This window comes from Trachypithecus francoisi, unplaced genomic scaffold, assembly GCF_009764315.1.
Source record: "Trachypithecus francoisi isolate TF-2019V2 unplaced genomic scaffold, Tfra_2.0 Lachesis_group10, whole genome shotgun sequence".
NCBI lineage: Eukaryota > Metazoa > Chordata > Mammalia > Primates > Cercopithecidae > Trachypithecus > Trachypithecus francoisi.
Genome location: NW_022681455.1, coordinates 72,906,379 through 72,932,537, shown reverse-complemented (window position 1 = coordinate 72,932,537; position 26,159 = coordinate 72,906,379). Strand labels below are relative to the sequence as shown.

Sequence of the window (26,159 nt, the reverse complement as noted above, 5' to 3'; positions counted from 1 at the left end):
ATTCTTTTTCATTAGGCCAAAAGAATTTTCCTTTCCTACTAATAAGGAAAAATTTACTGAATCCTTTTCAAGTGCCTAGCACTATTTCAGGTACTCTGATGAGTATGAGAGGCAACTGTAAATGTAATCAAGTTACTGATTCCCACACAGTTCCCAACGATTAAAGGTTTGCCACAGATCCTTAGGCAACCCCAAAATGTTCTGTCCCTCACTTCTGTTTTGGGCCAGCTATGTAACTGCTATGACCTGGCCAAACCACACATAAAAGCAGCTTAGCCCAGTATGTCAAAGGAGTTTGAAATCCTAATCCCAAAATCCATAATCCCAAATGTTGAAATCCCAAAAGATCAAAATTCCTCGATTAAAATCCCTAACATCTAAAATCTCAAAAATCACAATCACAGGGATCATAGAAGAATTTCAAAAGGAGCAATCTCATGAAGAAAATGAATATGAACATATTCTCCAAGAAGAACCAAGTCCTAAAAGAAAAAAAAGCACCTATTATTCATGGTACAAGATTTCAAAATATAGTTAATGACTGAGAAAGACAGCCAGCTCTTATGGACTACCTCCATGCAACTGTCTATAATCTATCCCTGTAATACACTTTTTTGTATGTCAAACTTTCTTTTTAGTTTTGGGTTTTTTTTTTCTTTTTCTTTTCTTTGCTTTTATTTTCACTATCTTGAATTGTTAGCATTTTTTAATTATGTAGAAATTTTTAGAGAGTTCTAATTTACTGTATTCATATTTTGCAAATTTAACTCCACGAAAATGCACTATCACAACATTTACTTTCTGGGTAAACACTGTGTATATATACAAAAACACTGAAACTTCCTCAATCAGTGAACAGATGTCCTTTATCACACATCTGCACTTGTAAAAGATAAAATTTCTCAAGATCACAGTTCTCTGGGCAACTACAAATGCAGTGGTGACTCACCATCATTTCTGACTGATCTCATCAAAAGACAGCTTGTTCATCACAGTATTTCAGATGAATGCAGTAACAAAGCTGGGTGCACAATTACCAACCACAATAATATGTGTTTATGCATTTCACCTTCTGCCCTGCTTCTTTATGAACATGGTTTGTCTGCTCCTATTATACCCATGCAACTATTGTTAGTATATGTGTTTATACTTTCAAAAATATATATGTTGTTATTTCCTATTTTATTGTGTAAAGTGGCCTATGAACAGTTCTGTCATGTTTTTACATGTTTCTCAAATCCCCTTTTTAAAATGTAAATAAATATCTTTTAAAGAATATTTTTATTAATTTTTTACAGAATCCTGGTTTTGGGACTTTCATCTTTTGAGATTTCAACATTTGGGATTATGGTGTTCAAGACTGTGTCTTTCAGGATTATGACAGACTTCCTTTCAAAGAACAGGAGTTAAGAGGGGATGGTAGGGGAAGAGACTGAAACAAAAAACTGACACACCATTTCACATGATTTTGAAAGACATTCAAATAATTCAGACTTCACCTTTTACGAAAGGAAAGTCATAAAAGGCTTCTAGTTTAGAGAGATATCTCTAAGAAATCAGGAAAACCAGTCTGGAAGCTAATGAAATTATCATGCAAAAGGCGGAAAAGGACTTCACTAAGGCACTGGCAAGAAAAAGAAAGGAATGTACAGTATTTGGAGGAGGAATCAACAGGATCTGGTGACTGACAATATTTCAGGGATAAGAAAGGAAAGTCAATCACATTTGGAATTTTGGGGGTATGTGTATTGTAGATGCCATGCAGGCAGAAAGAAAAGTTCTGGTTTAAGTCTGAGAGATCAGGGGATGGTGAGGGTTGCAGGGACGAGAGAAAAGAATCAAGACAGTGAATTCCATTTTGTTAGGACACTATGAAACTGACACTCTTATAATACATTTGAATAAAGAAAATAAGTATCATATACTCAAAAAATAAAAAAAGAAAGAACATCTACAAATAGGAACCTGGGACCCAGTGTGAACAAGTCTCAGTCTCTGTTGCCCAGCATCACCTCTGAGACAGCTTTACAACACTCCACAAACCGTCTTAAAACAATGAAAGACCCTATAGGTATGAAGGAAAACACCTACATTTGATGACTGAGAGTGAGCACCACTGAACTTTCTTCCAGCGACTGCATGTGAGCCAGTGATTGACTCTTTTAACCAACTCTGCTAAGTGGTCAGGGTCAGACTTCATGATCTGATCAAATTCTGCAAACTAGGAAGTGAAATAATTTAATATCAGTATTAAAATATAAATGCATTTAAACACACAAAAGACATAAAATAGAATTCAAATCCAAAATCTAACTGTCGGAAAATGGTCACATGTTAATCACATAAGCCTTGGCGGAGAATACAACAAACCCAAACATACTTGGCCACATTTTGCTTCCTTTCTTTCTTCAGGAGTTTTTTTGGAGGTAAGGGAGGTTACTTAATGCTAGGCAGCATATTCAATAACAAAAGTGAGGGGGAAATGACTTTTAAATTACAGATGGCTGGCAAGAAGACTTTATTGAGAAAAGAATGAAAAAGGACTACTGTATCTCTGAATTGGCTCACCCACATTCTCACATATCCTTATGGAGCTTTTGATAAGTGCATATTAGCTATATACTACCAGGTACCACCAAAATTATTCTGTCTCTCCTAACTCCCATTATCCACCCCCAACCTGTTTTGCAGTGGCACAATCTTGGTTTGCTGCAGCCTCAACTTCCCAGGCTCAAGCAATCCTCCCACCTCAGCCTCCCAAGTAGCTGGGATAACAGGCACGTACCACCACACCTAGCTAATTTTTGTATTTTTTTTGTAGAGATGAGGTTTTGCCATGTTGCCCAAGCTGGTCTCAAACTCCTGGAACCAAGCAATCCCACTGCTTCAGCCTCCCAAAGTGCTGGGAGTATAGGCATGAGCCACAGCGCCCAACCCCCATTTCCATTTTGAACAGAGATGAGAAATTGCTACTAAGTGACAGACAACACAAATAAAATAGCTAATAACTTCTGAACTAATAAAATACATTATTTCCACTATATACCACAAAATTCCATCATGATTTCAATCCTTTACCAAATATCCCACTACAATATTAAGAATGTCAAAAACCCATCAACCAATATAATGGCTTCTTATAGTCAAAATTAAATTAAAGGAAACATAACGAGAGTAAAGATATTTAAATCTTTGTCTTAAGCTTTCAATAAATATTTCTAATTTTTCTGTCGTTTAAACAAGAAAAAGTGCTTTCTCTATGAGACTATTAGTTCTCAAATAGTTATTAAAGCCCTAAAACAAGACTGTCCAAGCTGCAGTCCATGGGCCACATGTGGCGCAGAACAGCTTTGAATGAGGCCCAACACAAACTCATAAACTTTCTTAAAACATTATGAGATTTTTATAGCAATTGTTCTGTTTTTTTAGCTCATCAGCTATCATCAGTGTTAGTGTATTTTATGTGAGGCCCAGGACAATTGTTCTTCTTCCAATGTGGCTCAGGGAAGCCAAAAGACTGGACATCTGTGCTCTAAAAATAAATGTGGAGTTTAGAATAAATATGTATGATTAAAGCTAAACAAATTATGAACATTATATTTTATCTTCAACTTTTTTTTCTTTTCTGGGAAATGGTATGGGAAATGGCGATTCATGTTGTTAGTGACCATATGATTCAAGAATAATACAAATTATTAAATACTTTAAGATATTCACTAACCCCAACTATTTGTTTTCATGATGTTACAGCTTAAAGTAAAAATGTATATTTACCTTGCCAGGTCTAAAAAATACTTTGGTTAACCCAAACTTGTAGTCATTCTCATTTAAGCCCAAAGCTTTAAACAAAGCCTGAAAAATAAAAGTTAAAAAGTTAGTCAATTATTAATAGAAAAGACAAGTTTATAGCTAAGAAATTTCAATTTGGGTTGCATTTATACCTTACAAAATAGTCTTGGATCCAATCTTGCAAGTTTATCTGGCATATACTTTTTGTACATGTTGTAGAGTTCATGAAATGAAGCTCGTGATGGGAAACCACCCTGCATCAAGTCCAAAACAGACACCATCCCTAGATTCAAGAACAAACACAAAGCACTGTCAATCACTGTTCGAAGTCCAAAGTAACTTCTGAATGATCAATTTTATAAGTTATTATTTAGAAATGGACAATTTATGAGAGTTATCAGCAATTAAATATTATATAGGAAATATATTTATAGTCATTATGTCCCAACTTATCCACCACCTAAAACTACTGTAGTCAAATTTCCTCTAAATCCAGTAAGACTCTTTTCTAGAGGCAAATTATTAGTCTCTAGACAGATCTAACTGGGCACAGTGGCTCATGCCTATAATCCCAGCACTTTGGGAGGCCATGCCAGGCAAACTGCTCAAGCCCAAGAGTTAGAGACTAGCCTGGGAAACATGGCAAAACCCCACCTCTACAAAAAAAGAAAAAAATAGAAAAATTAGCCAAGCATGGTGGTGCGTGCCTGTAGTCTCAGCTACTCAGGGGGCTGAGACAGGAGGATGTGAGCCAAAGGAGGTGGATGCTGAAGTGAGCCTTGCAGGACACTGTATTCTAGCCTGGGTGACAAAGTGGACACTGCATCAAAACAAAACTAAGGAAAGATCAAGTCTAGTTTGTATGTTTTTTCTGTTAGAAGACTCTGTGTCACAAACGCAGTATATAAGGCAAAGCCCTGCATTAAACCACTTTCAAAGGCCTGAAGTTAATTTTAGAACAAAATTCCTGAAAGAATCTCCAAAAAGTAGACACATTCCCAAGTTATCACCAGTGCATAAGGCAAATGGAAAAGAAAGAAGAGCTCACTGTTTCACTATAAAGACTGCCTTTCACTCACCTGTCAAAGCAACTAGACTACTGGGATGATTAATCTATTGGATAAAAGTGGTTAATCTGAGTCCGCAGTCAATGCGAGATTTTCAGGCCAGAAAGAGTGTGAAATAGGCAGGGAATGGCTGAACAGCTACAAGTGATGCCAAGACTTTTATTTACAAGACCTAGATTTCAGTCTCTGGGACTATTCAAATCAATGGAGAAAATAAGATTATTCAATAAACAGTATTATAACAAACGGCAAGCCATGTGGAAAACAAAAACAACATTAGATCCTTGTCTCACTTCTTACACCAAAATAAATTACTGCTGGCCAAAAATTTAAATTAAAACAAACTCTAAGGCTTTTTCAACCAGTTAATTTTTATTTTAAAGTAATCTCACAGGAAAGATGGCCTTTCCAGGCAGTCAGATTGAATTTTAACCCATTTGACTGGCAAAGGTATAAGATATCAATTAGTACTCAGAGCTGATGACAGTGTAGGAAAACACACAGATGCATTCTTAGCAGCAAAGTAAGCCAGTGTAACAATTTTGGATGGCAATTTGGAAATATCCCTTTGGCTCAGTAAATCTATTCTATGATTTTTCACACTGTGGGCATAGATATGCATGTGGACAATGTCCAGATGTCCTCTGGGTCATTGTTGGCAATAGAAAAAAAATCAGAAAAAAACTAAAATATCAATTGATTATGTTACAACCATATGATGGGATGTGAAATATTGATTTAAAAGAATAGAGCAGAGCTTAATCTAACCAGTATAAAAAAAAATATCCAAGATGTAGAGTTAAGTGGTCACCCCTAAGAGCTGGGCTTTTTTGTTACTTATATTATTCTGTACTATTTAATTTGTTACTGTGAATTTTCAATATTAATTAATGAAACACAAACAAGAAATCAATCCTATGGGGAAAAAAAAAAATCTCCAAAACTAGATTTAGCTCTAGACTTTGCTTGGAGAAAGAGAAGTAAAGTTTGGTTAGTATCACCACAGTTTTTGGCCATTTGTATCAAATAAACAAGTACCTTTGGAAATGTACACATCTAAGTCTCCTGGCTTGCCCTGTAGCGGCAAAGTATAAACTGGCTCACAGTTCATTAAGAATTTCATGGTGCTTCATTCAAAAGCTAGCAGAAGGCAAGAAATAACTAAGATCAGAGCAGAACTGAAGGAGATAGAGACACAAAAAACCCTCCAAAAAATCAATGAATCCAGGAGTTGGTTTTTTGAAAAGATCAACAAAATTGACAGACCGCTAGCAAGACTAATAAAGAAGAAAAGAGAGAAGAATCAAATAGACGCAATAAAAAATGATAAAGGGGACATCACCACCTACCCCACAGAAATATAAACTACCATCAGAGAATACTATAAACACCTCTACACAAATCAACTAAAAAATCTAGAAGAAATGGATAATTTCCTGGACACTTACACTCTTCCAGGACTAAACCAGGAAGAAGTTGAATCCCTGAATAGACCAATAGCAGGCTCTGAAATTGAGGCAATAATTAATAGCCTACCAACCAAAAAAAGTCCAGGACCAGATGGATTCACAGCTGAATTCTACCAGAGGTACAAGGAGGAGCTGGTACCAGTCCTTCTGAAACTATTCCAATCAATAGAAAAAGAGGGAATCCTCCCTAACTCATTTTATGAGGCCAACATCATCCTGATACCAAAGCCTGGCAGAGACACAACAAAAAAAGAGAATTTTAGACCAATATCCCTGATGAACATCGATGCAAAAATTCTCAATAAAATACTGGCAAACCGGATTCAGCAGCACATCAAAAAGCTTATCCACCATGATCAAGTGGGCTTCATCCCTGGGATGCAAGGCTGGTTCAACATTCGCAAATCAATAAACATAATCCAGCATATAAACAGAACCAAAGACAAGAACCACATGATTATCTCAATATGTGCAGAAAAGGCTTTTGACAAAATTCAACAGACCTTCATGCTAAAAACGCTCAATAAATTCGGTATTGATGGAACGTACCTCAAAATAATAAGAGCTATTTATGACAAACCCACAGCCAATATCATACTGAATGGGCAAAAACTGGAAAAATTCCCTTTGAAAACTGGCACAAGACAGGGATGCCCTCTCTCATCACTCCTATTCAACATAGTGTTGGAAGTTCTGGCTAGGGCAATCAGGCAAGAGAAAGAAATCAAGGGAAAAGAAGTTAGGAAAAGAAGAAGTCAAATTGTCCCTGTTTGCAGATGACATGATTGCATATTTAGAAAACCCCATTGTCTCAGCCCAAAATCTCCTTAAGCTGATAAGCAACTTCAGCAAAGTCTCAGGATACAAAATTAATGTGCAAAAATGACAAGCATTCTTATACACCAGTAACAGACAAACAGAGAGCCAAATCATGAATGAACTTCCATTCACAATTGCTTCAAAGAGAATCAAATACCTAGGAATCCAACTTACAAGGGATGTCAAGGACCTCTTCAAGGAGAACTACAAACCACTGCTCAGTGAAATCAAAGAGGACACAAACAAATGGAAGAACATACTATGCTCATGGATAGGAAGAATCAATATCGTGAAAATGGCCATACTGCCCAAGGTTATTTATAGATTCAATGCCATCCCCATCAAGCTACCAATGACTTTCTTCACAGAATTGGAAAAAACTGCTTTAAAGTTCATATGAAACCAAAAAAGAGCCCGCATTGCCAAGACAATCCTAAGTCAAAAGAACAAAGCTGGAGGCATCACACTACCTGACTTCAAACTGTACTACAAGGCTACAGTAACCAAAACAGCATGGTACTGGTACCAAAACAGAGATCTAGACCAATGGAACAGAACAGAGTCCTCAGAAATAATACCGCACATCTACAGCCATCTGATCTTTGACAAACCTGAGAAAAACAAGAAATGGGGAAAGGACTCCCTATTTAATAAATGGTGCTGGGAAAATTGGCTAGCCATAAGTAGAAAGCTGAAACTGGATCCTTTCCTTACTCCTTATACAAAAATTAATTCAAGATGGATTAGAGACTTAAATGTTAGACCTAAAGCCATAAAAACCCTAGAAGAAAACCTAGGTAGTACCATTCAGGACACAGGCATGGGCAAGGACTTCATGTCTAAAACACCAAAAGCAACGGCAACAAAAGCCAAAATTGACAAATGGGATCTAATTAAACTAAAGAGCTTCTGAACAGAAAAAGAAACTACCATCAGAGTGAACAGGCAACCCAAAGAATGGGAGAAAATTTTTGCAATCTACTCATCTGACAAAGGCCTAATATCCAGAATCTACAAAGAACTCAAACAAATTTACAAGAAAAAAACAAACAACCCCATCAAAAAGTGGGGAAAGGATATGAACAGACATTTCTCAAAAGAAGACATTCATACAGCCAACAGACACATGAAAAAATGCTCATCATCACTCGCCATCAGAGAAATGCAAATCAAAACCACAATGAGATACCATCTCACACCAGTTAGAATGACAATCATTAAAAAAAGTCAGGAAACAACAGGTGCTGGAGAGGATGTGGAGAAATAGGAACACTTTTACACTGCTGGTGGGATTGTAAACTAGTTCAACCATTATGGAAAACAGTATGGCAATTCCTCAAGGATCTAGAACTAGATGTACCATATGACCCAGCCATCCCACTACTGGGTATATACCCAAAGGATTATAAATCATGCTGCTATAAAGACACATGCACACGTATGTTTATTGTGGCACTATTCCCAATAGCAAAGACTTGGAGTCAACCCAAATGTCCATCTGTGACAGACTGGATTAAGAAAATGTGGCACATATACACCATGGAATACTATGCAGCCATAAAAAGGATGAGTTTGCGTCCTTTGTAGGGACATGGATGCAGCTGGAAACCATCATTCTTAGCAAACTATCACAAGAACAGAAAACCAAACACCGCATGTTCTCACTCATAGGTGGGAACTGAACAATGACATCACTTGGACTCGGGAAAGGGAACATCACACACCGGGGCCTATCATGGGGAGGGGGGAGGGGGGAGGGATTGCATTGGGAGTTATACCTGATAGAAATGACGAATTGATGAGTGCTGACAAGCTGATGAGTGCAGCACACCAACATGGCACAAGTATACATATGTAACAAACCTGCACGTTATGCACATGTACCTACCCTAGAACTTAAAGTATAATAATAAAATAAAAAATAAATAAAAATAAAAGAATTTCATGGTGCTTAACAAATTACCAAGCCTACAACTGCTTTCTCAGCACTTGAAACTAGTTTACTCTTAAGATGTTTTGAAGCTTAATTTTTTTTAACCACTAAGGTGAATACTCTGCCCTGTAAACATTTCCATGAACTGGCTTTTACTCTTGCAGTTTGGCGAGTGGCTTCTTGGTGCAGAGCTGGCACCCCTCTTTGCTACAAGACAGGCAGCACAGCCCCAAGGTTACAGAAGAAGAAAACTTGACTTCTCTCAACCTCCCCTACTTTGCCCTGGTGTTTGCCAATCAGAAGATAGTAATTTTAGGCCGGGCATGGTGGCTCATGCCTGCAATCCCAGCACCTCAGGAGGCCAAGGCAGACAGATCACTTGAGGTCAGGAGTTCGATACCAGCCTGGCCAAAATGGTGAAACTCAGTCTCTGCTAAAAATACAAAAACTAGTCGTGCGTGGTGGTGGGCGCCTGTAATCTCACCACCACAGAGAGAGAGTGGAAAGAAATGAACCTACTCAGGAGGCTGAGGCAGGAGAATCACTTGAATCTGGTTGGCAGAGGTTGCAGTGAGCCAAGACTGTACCACTGCACTTCAGCCTGGGTGACACAGTGAGACTCTGTCTCAAAAAAAAAAAAAAAGTAATAGTAATTTTAGTAAAAGGTGCCTTAAATTTATTAACTCTCTTTAAAATGAAAAAAAAAATGAAAATGGAAAGCTAAAATACAATCCAAATCTTAAATATCTTTATTTTAGAAAGCTTAATAAATATTTTTATTTCTACAACTTATTGATAATTTTTGCATTTTCTCATCACCTAGCTACATGAGTGGAACAAATTCTATATCATTATTACTATTACAATATCTATTATTGGTACTTAAAAAAATTAAAATATAATGAATTGATATTATCTGTTAAAGTGCCAACATGTCTTAAGATGTTGAAGTATACTGCTTATTGAAAGAGGAATCCTAGTTAAAGGATTCATCAGTAGCCCACACTCTCTCCACTAATCTAATAGCATATACAGCTAAACCTAAACAGGTGCAACTTGCCAGGACACTAGGTGTTCACTTAGGAAATAAAGAGGAATCCAAATGGGAAAAAAAATCGACTTAAAGAAAGTATTACAAAAACACATCTCTACTTTATGGAAGAACACAACAGACATGAATTACTTAATTTTCCAGTATTTGTTAGAATTAGTCACAAATAAATCTTCATATTTTCTACACTGTTCATTCCATTCAACAAATATATACTGAGTCTAGTATATGCTAGGGAAGTAGAAATGTATGTGTAAGCCAAAACAGATGCAGTTCCTGCCCTTATGGATTAAAGGAGGGGAAAAATTAATGGATTAAAGGAGGGGCTTATGGATTAAAGGAGGGGAAAAATAAATAATTATACAAATATGTACAAAATTTGTAACTACAACTGTGAAATAAAGGCACCTGAGCTCAGCACCCCAAACTCAGGTTCCCCTCCAAGTCAGGAATATCACGAAAAGCTCTCATAGGAAGTGATGACACAGCTGAGACGTGAAAGATAAAGGAAACGGCATGGCAAGAACATCCCAAACAAAGGAGGCAGCATGTGCACAGGCCTTGTGCTGGGAGGAAATATGCAGCATTTAGGGAACTAAAATGAAAGTCAGGGTGATTTGAGGACAGAGGGGAGAGAGAGAGAGTGGAAAGAAATGAAGCTCGGGACACAAGGGCCAGGCTCTACGGGACCTCTTCACCCTAATACTAATCTGAAGCCATCAGAGCATTTTAAGCAATAAAAGGACATGATGATTAGAGATGAGTTGTGCAGTGATAATTCTGGATGTATGTGAAAAACAGAATGAAGAGATAGGAGAACACTTAGGAAGTTACAGCAAAAATCCAGGTAAGAGATGGTGACAGCTTGGATGAGAGACTATCAGGACTCACTGTTTAGGAGGTTACATCAGCAGGACTGGGGAGCCTACCTAAGGGAATATACATCTCTGCTGTTCAACTTGGCAGTCACTAGCCACATGCTCTATAGTGACACTAGCCACACGACTACTTAAATTTAAATCTTTTAAAAACAAAATTAAGGCCAGGCATGGAGGCTCACACCTATAATCCCATCGCTTTGGGATTTGAACCCAGGAGCTTGAGACCAGCCTGGGCAACATAGTGAGATCCTGTCCCTACAAAAAAAATTTTTTTTAATTAGCTGGACATGGTGGCACATGCCTCTAGTTCCAGCTACTTGAGAGGCTGAAGCAGGAAGATCATTTGAGCCCAGGAGGTTGAGGCTGCAGTGAGCCATAATTGTGTCACTGCACTCCGGCTTGGGTAACAGAGTAAACCCTGCTCCTCCCAACCAAAAAAAAAAATTAAAATTAAACAATATTTAAAATTTAGTAACTAACTCATTCCTAGCCACATTTCAAGTACTTAGGAGTCAAATGTGTCTCATGGCTACTAAATTGACAGATATGGAATATTTCCATCATCATGTAAAGGTCTTCTGGACAGTACTGACATAGAATGAGAAGAAAAACAGGTCTAACTTAAATCCTAAAAGATGGTAACAAATATCCAGGTAGAAGAAAATGAGCCTGCAGGGGAATCAGGAATGGTCAGAGAATTCAAAAGAAAACCATGGGCATAGGCCATGTCAGGAACAAACAAAGAGTCAAATGTGGCTATGAAGTCCACTAAAATAAGGACTGCAAAAGGGACATTTGCTTCAGAACACGGCAATCACTGGCGACCTCATCAACGTGGGAGCTAAATTATCCTGGGGTTAAAGAGTAAGTGGAACGCATGAAGCTGAAAAAGCAAGAATAACCTATTCTTGAAGAGAAAAGAAAAACAGTAAGGAGGAGGAGGTAGCTGCAAGGGAACATGGCTCAGAGAAGAGATTTCAGCATGTTTAAATGGTAATGGGAAAGATCCATCTGAAAGGGAATAGTATGACAAACATAAACAATGCTGAAGATTCATGAAAAAGGAGGAAGAGATGGCTTTCAAGGAACTATAAGCCTCAACCAGAAAGAGAGGCAACCCCTACTTTCTTAACAGAAGGGACGGTTAAGTGGCAGGCAGAAGTGCTGGGTAGCAGACAAGAAAAGCTTTAGGATATTTAGTTAAGGAGGTAAGTCCATCTGCTAGCAGAAGGGCAGAGATCTGAGGAAAGCAGGATGGGTCTGACCAATCTCTGATGAGAAACAGAACATGCTGACCAGGAAAACTTGACAGGACAGGTTTGAGAGCCCTTTAAAGATCAGTGATGATGAATTTAACTGATGCCATCCTGTCTTGTCTATCAACCCTATGCAGATAAGAAGAAAATACAGAATTAGATTCATCAATAGCTATGGTTTTGTGAGAAAGGTCAAGGGTAGATCCAGATTTGTGAGGCAGGGGCTGAAGCTTATACAGCTGGGGAGAGGCCTTTAGGGAAGCAGAAAATTACATGCAGGGCACTTTGGAAGGGGTCTATTTAAATGAAGGACCCTGAAGCTTAAGTAACCTTAGCTTCATAGTAAATCTACCTCTCAAAGCAGCAAAATAAGGAGTCAGAGAAGAAGTGTAAGTAAGTATCAGGAAGCTGAGCTGGATTAAAAGGTAAAGAAGAAAGGAGAAGGCTGATACCTTGGGAAAAATTAGGGGTAGTGTTGGTGAGGAGGAGGATGGGCATGACATAAAGCAAACAGGGCAAGCCTAGTGCCTGAGCAAGGTCAGACACGGCAGGGTGAGGGGTAGGAAGTGATAGTTTAAGCAAATGTATGAAGTGTCACAGACACAGAGGGAATTGTGTTTTCTTTTTTTTTTTTTTTTTAACAAGTGGTGGAATGGGAAGAAAGGACAACAAAATCTACCTTCTGACCGTCATGTGTGGAATGAGAAATGAACTACTGCTGGATTGAGAAAGCTGCCTACTTAAGGAAGATCCAGTTTTGCTGTTAGAGTTTTCATAAATGTTTAATGTGAAATTGTTTATTTCACAATATACAATATCTCAATATTGCTCAAATAATTTGCCATCCATGCTTTTCTTTTTTCTTTTTTTTTTTTTTTTTGAGACGGAGTCTCGCTCTGTCGCCCGGGCTGGAGTGCAGTGGCCGGATCTCAGCTCACTGCAAGCTCCGCCTCCCGGGTTCACGCCATTCTCCTGCCTCAGCCTCCCGAGTAGCTGGGACTACAGGCGCCCGCCACCTCGCCCGGCTAGTTTTTTGTATTTTTTTAGTAGAGACGGGGTTTCACAGTGTTAGCCAGGATGGTCTCGATCTCCTGACCTCGTGATCCGCCCGTCTCGGCCTCCCAAAGTGCTGGGATTACAGGCTTGAGCCACCGCGCCCGGCCGCTTTTCTTTTTTCTAAAATAGGTCTTGCTATGTTGCCCAGGCTGGCCTTGAACTCAGGCTGAAACAGTCCTCTTGCCTCAGCCACCCAAGTAGCTGGGACTAAAGGTGTAGGCCACCCACATGTGGCTCTATACTTTTCTTATAATTAAAGAAAATAGATGAAAATTTTATTGCACTGTAAAATAATCAAGAAAATGGTGAATCATAAAATATCCAACCTATTAAATTGTATTTGGGCTACGACTACTAACACACAGTGACAGAGATTATGAAAATACCTGAACACTGAAGCTGAGACAGAATTTGAGCACCTTCAAAGTGGTGACTTGTCATCTTTAAGTTAGGTTTGATGCAACGAATGAAGCTCGCTCCCTAGGAAAATAGAGGTACTTTTTGTTACAATACATATAGCATCCTTATTTTTCTGTTTCTATGAATACCTGCAACTTTCAAAGCATATTAATATAAACATATGAACCTGTAAAAGTAATTACTAAAGAACTCAAAGCTGGGTGCAATGGCTCATGCTTGTAATCCAGCATTTTGGGAGGCTGAGATGAGCAGATCACCTGAGGTCAGGAATTCAAGACCAGCCTGGCCAACATGGTAAAACCCCGTCTCTACTAAAAATACAAAACTTTGCCAGGCATGGTGGTGGGCGCCCATAATCCCAGCTACCTGGGAGGCTGAGGTAGGAGAAATGCTTCAACCCGGGAGGTGAAGGTTGCAGTGAGCTGACATCACGCCACTGCACTTTAGCCTGGGTGACAGAGGATCTCAAAAATATATATATAATAACTCAAAATTTTATAAGCATACTTTTTCTGATTTAAAGTTTACAATGACTTTTTGCATTATTAATTAATGTTACAAAAATATTACATTTTAGATTTGAATGTCAAAAACTGTAAAAAGAAAAGTCTTTCACTGTAAAGTTTAACACATTTAATTGTTTAACATAAACAATACATTTTGCAGCATGAAGTACATGTGATCTTTTCTATATTTAAATGTATTTATGTATGACATATTTCTATAAGAAAATTTCCCTATGACAAAAGAAGTAAATAAAATTATGCCCCTTAAGATTTAAGCCATTGTGTAAAAGAAAACGAAACAATATTTTCAATCATTCTATTTCAAAAATACACAGTAGGTCTCTAAGCCACACTGTTGTACATTTTAACATTTTGTTAAACAATATTTTTAAAAGCTTAAAGGCATTCATTTGGAATCCATATCATATTATGCTGAACGAGGTAAAAAGAATACTGATTATGTATACAATGAAATGTACTGTTGACTACTGAAATAATTAGACATCCAAATAACTGTTTCTCTTCAAAGTAGTTACCCTGCAAAACAGAAGAATTATTTCAACAATGATGCCCCCTACAAACACATTTATTTATTTATTCATTTATTTATTTATTTTTATTTTTATTTTTGAGAGCGAGTCTTGTTCTGTCATCCATGTTGGAGTGCACTGGCACGATCTTGGCTTACTGCAACCTCCACCTCCTGGGTTCAAGTGATTCTTCTGCCTCAGCCTCCTAAGTAGCTAGGATTACAAGTGTGCCCCATCATGCCCGGCTAATTTTTGTATTTTTTAGCAGAGACGAGGTTTCACCATATTGGCCAGGCTGGTCTCAAACTCCTGACCTCAAGTGATCCACCCGCCTGAGCCTTTTCAAAGTGCTGGAGATTATAAATGTAAGCCATGGCACTCAGCCCACAAACACTTTTAGAACATGTTTTAGAAATCCTTTTTTTCTATAAATCACAAAGTAATCTCAAAATTTTAGAGCAGCACCCTATGTAAGAAATAAAAATAAAATACTATCTTCATCAGTCTTGGATTTTAAAGATACATGGCCTTAAGAGATAGATATTTGCAGCCAAAGAGGATATTAAAAAGATTTTTAATGGTTCCAAAAATAAATCTGACAGTAAGTTAAGCAACAATAATACTGATATAATAAATGTCTGGCTATTCAAAACGACTATTTGAAAAAGCATACGCAAGTTCTAACCAGGTGCCGTGGCTCATGCCTGAAATGCCAGCACTTTGGGAGGTCAAGTCAGGCAGATCACTTGAGTCCAGGGGTTCAAGACCAGCCTGGCAAACATAGCGAAACCTCACATCTACAAAAAATACAAAAATGAGCCAGGACTGGTGGTATATGTCCATAGTCCCAGCTACTTGGGAGGCTGAGGTGGGAGGACCACTTGAACCCGAGAGGCGGAGGTTGCAGTGAGTTGTGATTACACCACTGCACTCCAGCCTGGGCGAGAGAATTGAGACTTTGTCTCAAAAACAAAAACAAAATTTCAAGTTCTGTGGATTTGTGTAAAAAATAAGTCTTACTTTAGAATTATGCTTCATTTATATAAACCACATAAGAAATTTCTTTCTATGATGTTTTTCTCATTTAAGAAAATGGGGTGAATTACTAAAATGTATAGTTAAAAAACAGGCTTCTAATAAATTTTGCCTCCACAGCAGGGCGCAAAAATATTTTGTCCATTTTTTCCACATCAACATTGCCATGTCTGGAGAACGTTATTGTAAGAGTAATAAAATGAGATTGAATTTCATGCCTAATCTTTAATTCTAAAAAAAAATTCTTCTCCACAATTACTACTTATTTTCACCTTCCTGAAACTGTAAGATAATCTTAATTTTCAAAGTCAAGAATTCCTTTTTTTTTTTTTGAGGCGGAGTCTCGCTCTGTCGCCCCGAGCTGGAGTGCAGTGGCCGGATCTCAGCTCACTGCAAGCTCCGCCTCCCGGATTTACGCCATTCTCCTGCCTCAGCCTCCCGAGTAGCTGGGACTACAGGCGCCCGCCACCTCGCCCGGCTAGTTTTTTTTTTTTTTTGTATTTTTAGTAGAGACGAGGTTTCACCGTGTTAGCCAGGATGGTCTCGATCTCCTGACCTCGTGATCCGCCCGTCTCGGCCTCCCAAAGTGCTGGGATTACAGGCTTGAGCCACCGCACCCGGCCCAAAGTCAAGAATTCTATATATTTATAAAATAATCTGATTTCACATATGTATTTGATGTTTCTTCAGAAAAACCTAATCAAAACTATAACCATTTTTAAAACTAATTTTTTAAAATAAGGGAATAAAGTTTAAAATGTATTTTTAATTAGTACGGGGTTACTATGCCTACTTGCATAGTTACTATTAATAGTTTTAGATGATCAATAAAAAAAAACCTGTTTTTTTAACCGTACTCACAGTACTTCGAAGTTTATCCAGAAGCAAATTTAACTGTGTCTGTGAAAGAAAGGAAATCAGTTTATTATTTCAAAAAGCCAAAGTACACAGTGTCATGAGTTAATATTAGCTTTCCAGTATTGGGATAAAATAACATGCAATAACATCCAAAATCAACACATTTCAGTTTAACAACCTCCTGGTACACAAATTCTTTAACAGACAGCATCATGCAAAATGACTAATGTAAAGCAAGGACAATAACTTACACAGAAGTTGTATAATTAAAAGACTGAAAATTAGCAATACTTAAAAACATACACTCATATTTGCAGATGGGATGAATGAGGAAAAAATGTACAGGCAATGAAGGAAGCAAATGAAAATACTGAGGATGCACTTAATAAGAGATCAATAGCACAGTATTTGAATGTGGCAAACTGCAGTTTGTGTCACACACATTAAGAATGAAGACATGTTTAAAATATACACTAAAAGTATATATTAGGATTGTTTTATGGAACACTTAGCGTAAACAAAATTGTCCTGCCTAGCTACAGATATCCTCTTTAATGTTTTAAAACATTTTACATTTCAGTTATTTTTCAACGCTTGGACAATTTTCTCAAAAAAAACTGACAATGAACATTACAAGTTACTATGCTTTCTTTTTTTTATAACATCGATTATAATGTGGTATGGTGCAGTGTATTAAAATTATTTATTTGCCTTACTACTCTACAAAATAAGTTAATAATGTAAAATTTTTCTATCTGGATTTTATACTGAGATATTTATTATACTACTTACAAAAGACAAACTAATAATGTTATTTTTTAAACTAATATATTCATCATAGCTATAATTAATAATAAGTATAGTTTACCGAACATCATTTATAAGTCAGGTACTCCTCAAAGCTTTTCACAGGCGTTACTATGTTTAATCTAATTAAGGATAGAACACGACAATCCTAATTAACGACCTCATTTTATAGGTGAAAGCATTGAGATTCAAGGAAATAAATAACTTGCCTGAGATTACAGAGCTAATAATGGCAAACATGATTCCAACACCGGCCTGACACCAAATTTCATTCTCCTATGAGTGATACTATTACAGTAAACATCACATAAACTGAGAGGCTTAAGTTATTAAAATGGAATGGATTTGTCATTGAATTACAGAAATACAGTTGTATCTCACTTATCTGGTTGACAGAGTTTTGACAACCTTAATCAATCTGAACCACCATGCCTAAGAAGTATTAAAGTGACTAATTTGTAAAGAAAACAACTGTCACAAAGTCCAGACTCCTTCATCCACAGACTAAAGCACAGTATTCTCCCAAAAAAAAAAAAAAAAAAGGAGATAAAATCAGAATAGAAGCATCAAAATAAACTTTTAGCAGCTGAGAAGCGAGGGAAGAAAGTCAACTATCAAAGAACAGTCAAGGACCATAAGGCTTAAGAGTAAAAAGCCTCAGGCAACTCATGCTTTATTTGTATTTTATTTTTATTAGAAAACATACCAATATTCATATAATAATGTTTCCATAAAAAAGGATGACTTTTTCTAAAACACTGACAGTAAAGCGTTTATGTTTCAATAACCTGAAAAAGGCACTTCACAGTAGAAAATTTCCAGTGTCCAGTGATGCTAGATAACTGAAGTACTGCTGTAAACGATAGCCTGTCTTGTGTTTATTGCCTTATATACTTTGATTTTAATTTAATGAGCTATTCTACTATATTTAAAATTAAGAATCTATTACTATTTTATTTCAAGGTATCTCAGAGGAAAACGTGAAATATTTTATTATTAGTATTCAGCTATAACTTTCAGAGGCTTAATGTAAAAAAAGTGTATTAAATACAAGCAATTATAAGAAGTTTCAAGGCTCAACATAAAAGATTATGTAATACAAAGAAAAACTGTAAGAATTTATTTATATTGTCTAAAATTTCAAGTATGTTCTTATCAGCAATACTACAATAACACTAGAGTAGGAAAATAGTGAGTGACATCCATTTCTTATAGACAAATATACTATTTTTAAACCAACCTATCAAATGTCGATTCAGAAATAGAATATTCAAATAAGAAAAAAAGATTGTTCACTGAGAGAATCAGGAACTCATAATTAATGAATATAACTTATAACAAAATTCAAGGCTTTTTATTCAGTTACCTAAAAATGTATTATGAGGTTTTCCCTATATTCATGTTTAAGCTTTAAAAAAAAACCTAGCTCTTATAAATATTTTATCAATTTAGTTATTTAGAGTCCATTTCAATCCAAAACAAATCTGGGGAGGCTGATACTATCAGCACCATAACATTCTGACACTTAAATCTTTTTCCTAATTACATTATTTTAAATATTTAAAGTACATATAATGAAAAGCAAATGTAGAGTTTTATTATAAATATAACAATAATACTTTGTGGAAATATATAATAAATTAATTCTCATATATATTTTTGTTCTACATATTAGTTTGTCATTCATTAAACTCATAACATCACAAATTTTAACATTATTTTTTCTACACTAAATACTCAACAACTAGAACCAATCAGTAGTGTTTCTAAGACAAATCCTGTGCTATTCCTTGTCAGATCTTACAGAATAAATTCCTGATCCAAAATTAATAAAACAAATGAAATATTCTTCCATGTTAAATAAGCAATTAGAAGAGTTTGCCACACCTAAGTGCTTATCTTTAACAGAAATTATTAAAAGCTTTAATCAAATTTTAGTGTAATATGCACACCCAAAATGCCACTGTGAGAGAAACACATTGAAAATGAATTACAAACTGAATCATTAACTTGAGATGGGCTCTTTTTAACATGGCAGCCACTTTATAAATAGGAGTCCATGAAGGCGATCATTTACCTGAAGCCCCTGGCTGTGCCTGCTTTCCTCTCTCAACTCAACTAGTCCTCTCTAGCCATCCCGAGCTGGACTACTCCAGCTAAAACAAAACTGCTGAATGAGGAAGGAAACAGAAAACACATGGGAAAGAGAAGGTTTGAAGGTCAACCAGACAGTATGCAGAAGCAAGAACATTAGGAGAAGCAATCAGATATGTTAAGAACCAAGAATGAACACATTCAGAAAATTACAAGCATTTCTGTATGTTCAATTGCTAGGCCTACATTATGATATTTTACATACAAATATCAACAATGCAAGGTCTGCTCTTGAACTTCACTGTGAGATTTCTGACAGTGATCTACATTATCCACTTTAAAATATAAAACAATAATTTCATTTTAAATGTAGTAAAAAAAATAAATAAATAACCCAAATACCTTAAACTTGTTTCCCACGCTGATGAAGCTAAGTTTTCCTGCTTTTTGTTTAGTATCTTTGTTGTTATTTGTGGATGATTCAAATAATTCCCGTATAAACTTATCTCTGGATTCACATATTAAGGATTCAAGAGACATATGTAAAGCATCATTATTTTTCTCCACAAACTGGGTCTGAAAAATAAATCAAACAGGAATGTTTCTGTCCATCTGGTGATAACATCACTTAACACAGCTCTGTCCAAAGGATCTTTCTGTTATGACAGAAATGTTCTATATCTGCATTGTCCAATGCAGTCACCACTAGTCAGTGTGGATGCTGGGCACCTGAAGTGTGGCTAGTGTACTGAGGAACTGAAATTTTACTTAATTTAAATAACCACATGTGAAAAAATAATCAACCACATGTGACTAGAATCTATCATACTGTACAGTGCAGCTTCAACATGAAATGGTTTTCTCCTTGTAAAAGTTATACTCACTGTTTCATAGCACACTGCCCCCGCAAAATGCCTGATAATGAAGCCTTCATCATCTCTGATGTTTCTATGAACTGCCAGCTTAGATTTTCTGGGAATCTGAAAAACAATACATATATGAGTTATTAAATGATCAAAAATATATTACATAATCATTCTTTAGAAAACAACTGAGATGTAAAACACTTGAAATTATACAGGAAATTTTCACACTTTTCACAATTATACTGCTTTTATGCATTGAGTATGCCTTAAAGTATCAATAAAATCTAGCAAATATTTGGTATAATCTCTTAGGAAAGAAAATAGGAGTAAGACACACACTCACACACACATACACACAGAGACAGAGACAGAGACAAAGAGAGAGATCCTCCAAAAAAAACACAATTTAAAAGTACATGCTTATAATAAAAAAAATTTTTTTAAAGCACATGCAAAACACAGTTGGCATTTTACAAAGTTAACCACCTATTTCTAAAGCAGTGGTTCTTAACCTTGGTGCTCTATTAGAATTACCTGGAGAACTTTTAAAAATCTATCTCTTTCATATCAGATGAGTAACGTGCCAATACATTAACAAGGCTGAGGGAGGAACATCTCACACATGAGCATGAAAATCCAATCATCAGGCTTATGAACTACAAAAGGATCAACCTAGAGAACTTTTAAACATCCCAAAGCCCATACCATTTATATCAAATGATTTCCATGTGCAGCCAGTCAAAGAAACACCTGACATCAGCACAGGAACTCTCCTACTGTTTCAAATAATATAGCCTAACATATTTACACAAGGAGCCTGAATCTATTTCAAGAAAACTAAATCAGCTTAGGGTTGTACCATTTAATCATAATATCTCATATTTAGATCACAAAGTTTCTAAAATGTTTTCACTTACAAGATCACATCTGACCCTTGAAATAACCTAAGGTTAAGAAAAGTGATGTTGGGCTAGGTGCGGTGGCTCACACCTATAATCCTAGCACTTCAGGAGGCTGAGGCAGGTGGCATGCTTGAGCTCAGGAGTTTGAGACCAGTCTGAGCAACATGGCAAAACCCCATCTCTATAAAAAAATATGCAAAATTAGCCAGGCGTGGTGGAGCAGGCCTGTAGTCCCAACTACTCGAGAGGCTAAGGTGGGAGGATGGTTTGAGCCCGGGAGGCAGCAGTTACAGTGAGCCAAGAAAGTACCACTGCACTCCATCCAGGGCAACAGAGCCAGGCCCTGTCTCAAAAAAAAAAAAAGATACCATTTAAGATTGAGAGTCTACCGCCATACCACCCTGAATGTGCCTGATCTCATGTGATCTCAAAAGCTACGCAGGGTCAGGCCCAGTTAGTACTGTCCAGGCACGGTGGCTCCCGCCTGTAATTCCAGCTCTTTGGGAGGCTGAAGCAGGTGGGTCACTTGAGCTCAGTTCAAGACTAGCCTGGGCAACATGGCAAAATTCTGTCTCTACAAAAAAATGAAAAACAAAAATCTAAAAAAATAAAACTGAGAAAACTGACTTGGAAACCTTAGAGGCTTGCTCAAGGTTGAAGAGGTAGCAGAACAGAGAGGCTCTTCCCTGTGGGAGGCAATACAACAGGACAAGTAAGAGTGCAGGCTCTGCAGCCAAAGTGCCTAGCCTGACTCCCAACCTACCATTTCTTCATGTGCTATATTAGGCATGTCACTTAACCTATCCTTGTATGTCTCCTCATCTGTAGCATACACATCTAACAGGATTAAATAATTCAGTAAAAACATTAGAATAGTGCCTGCCACATCTAAGTGTTTGACAAATGATTATTTATTTTCAAAAAATACAACAAAAGGAATAACCTATATAAAGTAGGATTTACTGCCTTATTCCTGTTCTTGGTTGACAAAAGCAGCCAAGGCCCATTCTTGATGCTTCAGTTTACTGTCCTTTAAGTCACATGTCTCTGAGACCCTCGTGAAAATTCTGTTGACTAGCAATCAGTGCCCCCGGTAAGTCACCTGCTTGTGACTCTAGGTGCCAACTCCTGGTAAAGGTAAGCACCATCCACAGGCTGGTCATACAAAGACCAGTGAGCTATGAATGAATAGGATTGGATACGTATCTTCAATTTTAGCAAAAGTTTTGTTGAGGATACATATTGTTTTATTTCTATCTCCACTGAAGTAACAGAAGTAGGTTCCACATTACAAGAAATATTTAGGGATACAGAAGAATTGCAAGTCAATGGAGCAGGTGGTTGTGAGATTTTAGACTCTAGTGAAGGTTAACACAATTATATCAGCTTTTCAGGTAAATTCATTTAACCTATTTACCACTGATTTTGTTAATAATGAATGGAAACAAAACTACTTGTTACCATTCACTTAAGTTTCTGGATTCATCAAAGCAATAATCATTATACTATGTTACAATCTCAAAATAATACACAGTTTGTTTGGGAGGCAATTTTGCCTATTAGTTTCCTAATTCCACTAAGCAACTCTAAACAGCTTTTCTTTCTCACTCTCCTGTTTGTTGTTGTTGTTAATGATGTTATCTATGAGATGAGGCAGCACCTATCTTTGTGATGGAAACTGACATCCATTTGTGTGGCTAGCACATTGTCTGTACTAGCCAAGCTCTTTCTGGGTACAAGGATGGAGTTGTGCTTTTATTACCTCAGGTGATGATGACTGAATGAAAAGACAGGCTCAGAAGAGGTGAACACAGGAAACATCTCAATAGCCACACAGTCCACCCTCATGGAGAATGGCTCTACTTTTCATTGCCACAAAGACTCAAGCACAGCTCTAGGACCTAACAGCCGTTCAGAAACCAGGTGTTCTGGGCCAGGCGAAGTGGCTCATGCCTGTAATCCCAGCACTTTGGGAGGTCAAGGTAGGGGGTTCATAAGGTCAAGAGATTGAGATTATCCTGGCCAACATGGTGAAACCCCCGTCTCTACTAAAAATACAAAAATTAGTCAGGCGTGGTGGCGCATGCCTGTAATCCCAGCTATTCAGGAGGCTGAGGTAGGAGAATCACTTGACCCCGAGAGGCAAAAGTTGCAGTGAGCCGAGATAGCACCATTGCACTCCAGCCTGGGTGACAAGAGCGAAACTCTGTCTCAAAAAAAAAAAAGAAAAAGAAAAAAAAGAAAAAAAAACAGGTCTTCCAGCCCTTTTAGAGTGCACCTCTCATTTATTTCTACTGCTGTCTGTGTCTGCTCTTCTCTTTACTCTACCTAATCTCTCTATTGCTTCAGATTCAATTTCCCTCTCTGAGTATATTTTCCATTCAAAACTCCTTAGGAAAGAGGGTCAAAATGAATTGGCTGATCATTATCTAATATGTATTGCCTGCACCAGTCAAGAGTTCTAAGCCACAACCTTAACTGCTGGTCTTACAAATGAGCAGACAGATGGTTGCTTGTGACTCCTGGAATGTGATATCCACTTAGCTCAGAAGGGAGACCATGAAGACAGCAGGTAATCCTCACTGTACTTTTAATTTTTTGACACAGGATCTTGCTCTTTTGCCCAGACTGGAGTGCAGTGGCATGCTAACAACTCACTGTAGCCTCGACTCCCAGGCTCAAGCTATCCTCCCACCTCAGCCTCCCTAGTAGCTCAGACTGCAGGCACATTGTATATATTAGACAGGTGAAATGTACTTTTCATCAGAGAAAAATTCCCTTGATTACATAAAGATCATATATAAATACCCATCTAAGGAAGATACTGTGCTGGATATAATATAGTTGCTCTATATACGCCATAATTTTTATTCTAATTATTTAATAATATCTAATAGCTAATGCACCCTTTTAATAATGTCTTGTCCCACCATAGAGTCTCAGTTTCAGAATGGCAAACTCACAGTGAGTCGAAAATGATCCTTGTGCTTTTGGTGAACTGCAGATGTAAAGTGTTGATCACTTGGCTGGGGAAGGCGATTTTCTTCATCTAAAATATCCAGTATTCCCACTAATTTGGCTTCAATTAAATCTATTTCAAAAAATGAAACACTCACAATAGTGTAAAAACATAACATTTTAAAGATATGTGAACAATTCATTGATCACAGATTTCAAGGACTGATCAGAAACAAGATAGCACGTGATTCTATACGTGTTCTCTCAAAAGTTACAGAGAGCTGATGGATTTTTATTTCAAATCTGGCCATTTATAAAGAAGTAACAGTATATAATTAATATAGGTTTTAGAAAAACTATTACATAAAGACAGCAAATGACTATAATAACCATGCCATTTGTAAACCAGGAGAAGAGGCTAAGGAACTGGAAATTCCTCCTTTTCCAAATGATAGCTATATTCAAAGTAAAGTAAAACTACAGAAACTTCTGCATGCATAGCTTCTTAATAATACTTTTAGAAACTGATGTAAATGCTTTCAAACAAAATCTGTAACAACACATTTTTACACTCTTTCCATTCGTTTGAATTTCCTTCCTGTTCAAACTAACTATAAAATGTAAACTGCTTGAATACAGTATGTAACAATTATTGAGTGGAACAAAGCTATAAGACATAGGAAGAGAAAGATTCTAACTACATTGTGAGAAAATGATGCTTCTTGGGTAACTAGTGGTAGTGCAGGAGGGGCATGCTGAACTAAGCTACGAATGCGAGTATTTTGATAGATGTAGTAGGAGGTGAAAGTGGGCCAAAAGACAAATTGAAGGGAAAGAGTTCCAGCCATATCAAACCACAAAGTCAAAGACACAGAGGTTAGAAAGGGTCAGTGTGTTAAGGCAATGTGGAGTGGACCAGATGAAATGTGAAAATGCTTTGAAAATTTATACTGATGTAAAGTAATATTATTATTATACCATTTTTTTTTTTCAAATCTAGCCCATCAGTTACTAACAGGACTGTCAAATTGTGTTTTAAAAACAAGGCTTGCCCAACGGTCTATTTTAGAGATGGGGTGGGAAAGAAACGAAAGACTGAAAACCAGCTGTGGGGCTACAGGGAAAGGTTTCTTTACCACTAAAATGAAAGCAGAGCCTCTATTCTCATGCTGCACAGTGTTATCTGGCTGTGACACATGAAGTCAACTCACAACCAGTTAGAGGGTGCTGTCAATGCACAGAGTACAGCAGAACCAAGAGAGTCACAGAAAAGCAGGGCAGACCCTGACAAACTTGCCTGGAGCCTGGCCTAACTACGGACTTCCTCGGGTGAATAAATCTCTTTGCTGACTAGGCAATTAAGTTTCCCCCTTAACCAATTCACATGCTAACTATTTAAGTAGGAAAACATCCTTCAAAATTATAGATTATAGAAAACTTCCAACAAAGATACCTTTGATGTCTTGGTAGGAAAAAATAACTTCCAAGCAGTAATAGAGAAGTAACCTTCTCTCAAATACCAGTTTCAAGTCATATAACAAGTCATGTCAATTACAAAGCACAGAAAAAGTACTGAACACATTCACTTCATCTTCCCATATTTTTCAAAGGTGGAGTTAAAAAACACATACCTATACAGTCCTGATTATCCACATAATGTACTTCATTAACACCTAAACCTTCTTTTTGATAGAGTTCTTGTTCCTAAAAATGAAATAATCATAATCATAGATATGGAAATACAGAGCAATAGTGAATTTTGTGCTGTTTCTGAACATAACATTTACTAATTAGAATGCAAAGGTTTATACAAACTGGTATAGCCTTAAATGTTTTCCAAAAACATAACAGATTTTGAACAT

General features: G+C 37.0%; 1 protein-coding gene and 1 non-coding gene across 11 annotated transcripts in view; both read right to left on the bottom strand.

Annotated features, from left to right (window-relative positions):
* The window catches only part of MYO6 (myosin VI), a 176,027-nt gene that overhangs the window by 29,730 nt on the left and 120,138 nt on the right, over positions 1-26,159 (bottom strand). For all 10 annotated transcript variants that reach the window (XM_033217694.1, XM_033217696.1, XM_033217698.1 and 7 more), the window contains 9 exons: positions 25,929-26,001; positions 24,303-24,430; positions 20,456-20,551; positions 19,974-20,147; positions 16,674-16,712; positions 13,708-13,801; positions 3,942-4,072; positions 3,775-3,852; positions 2,092-2,221 (listed from right to left, as the gene is read on the bottom strand). In XM_033217694.1, coding sequence (XP_033073585.1) covers positions 2,092-2,221; positions 3,775-3,852; positions 3,942-4,072; positions 13,708-13,801; positions 16,674-16,712; positions 19,974-20,147; positions 20,456-20,551; positions 24,303-24,430; positions 25,929-26,001 — 943 coding nt within the window. The remainder of the gene's footprint in view (positions 1-2,091; positions 2,222-3,774; positions 3,853-3,941; positions 4,073-13,707; positions 13,802-16,673; positions 16,713-19,973; positions 20,148-20,455; positions 20,552-24,302; positions 24,431-25,928; positions 26,002-26,159) is intronic.
* LOC117088923 lies at positions 21,003-21,105 on the bottom strand. The gene has a single exon (XR_004439432.1). It is a non-coding gene; the product is annotated as a small nucleolar RNA U13 (small nucleolar RNA).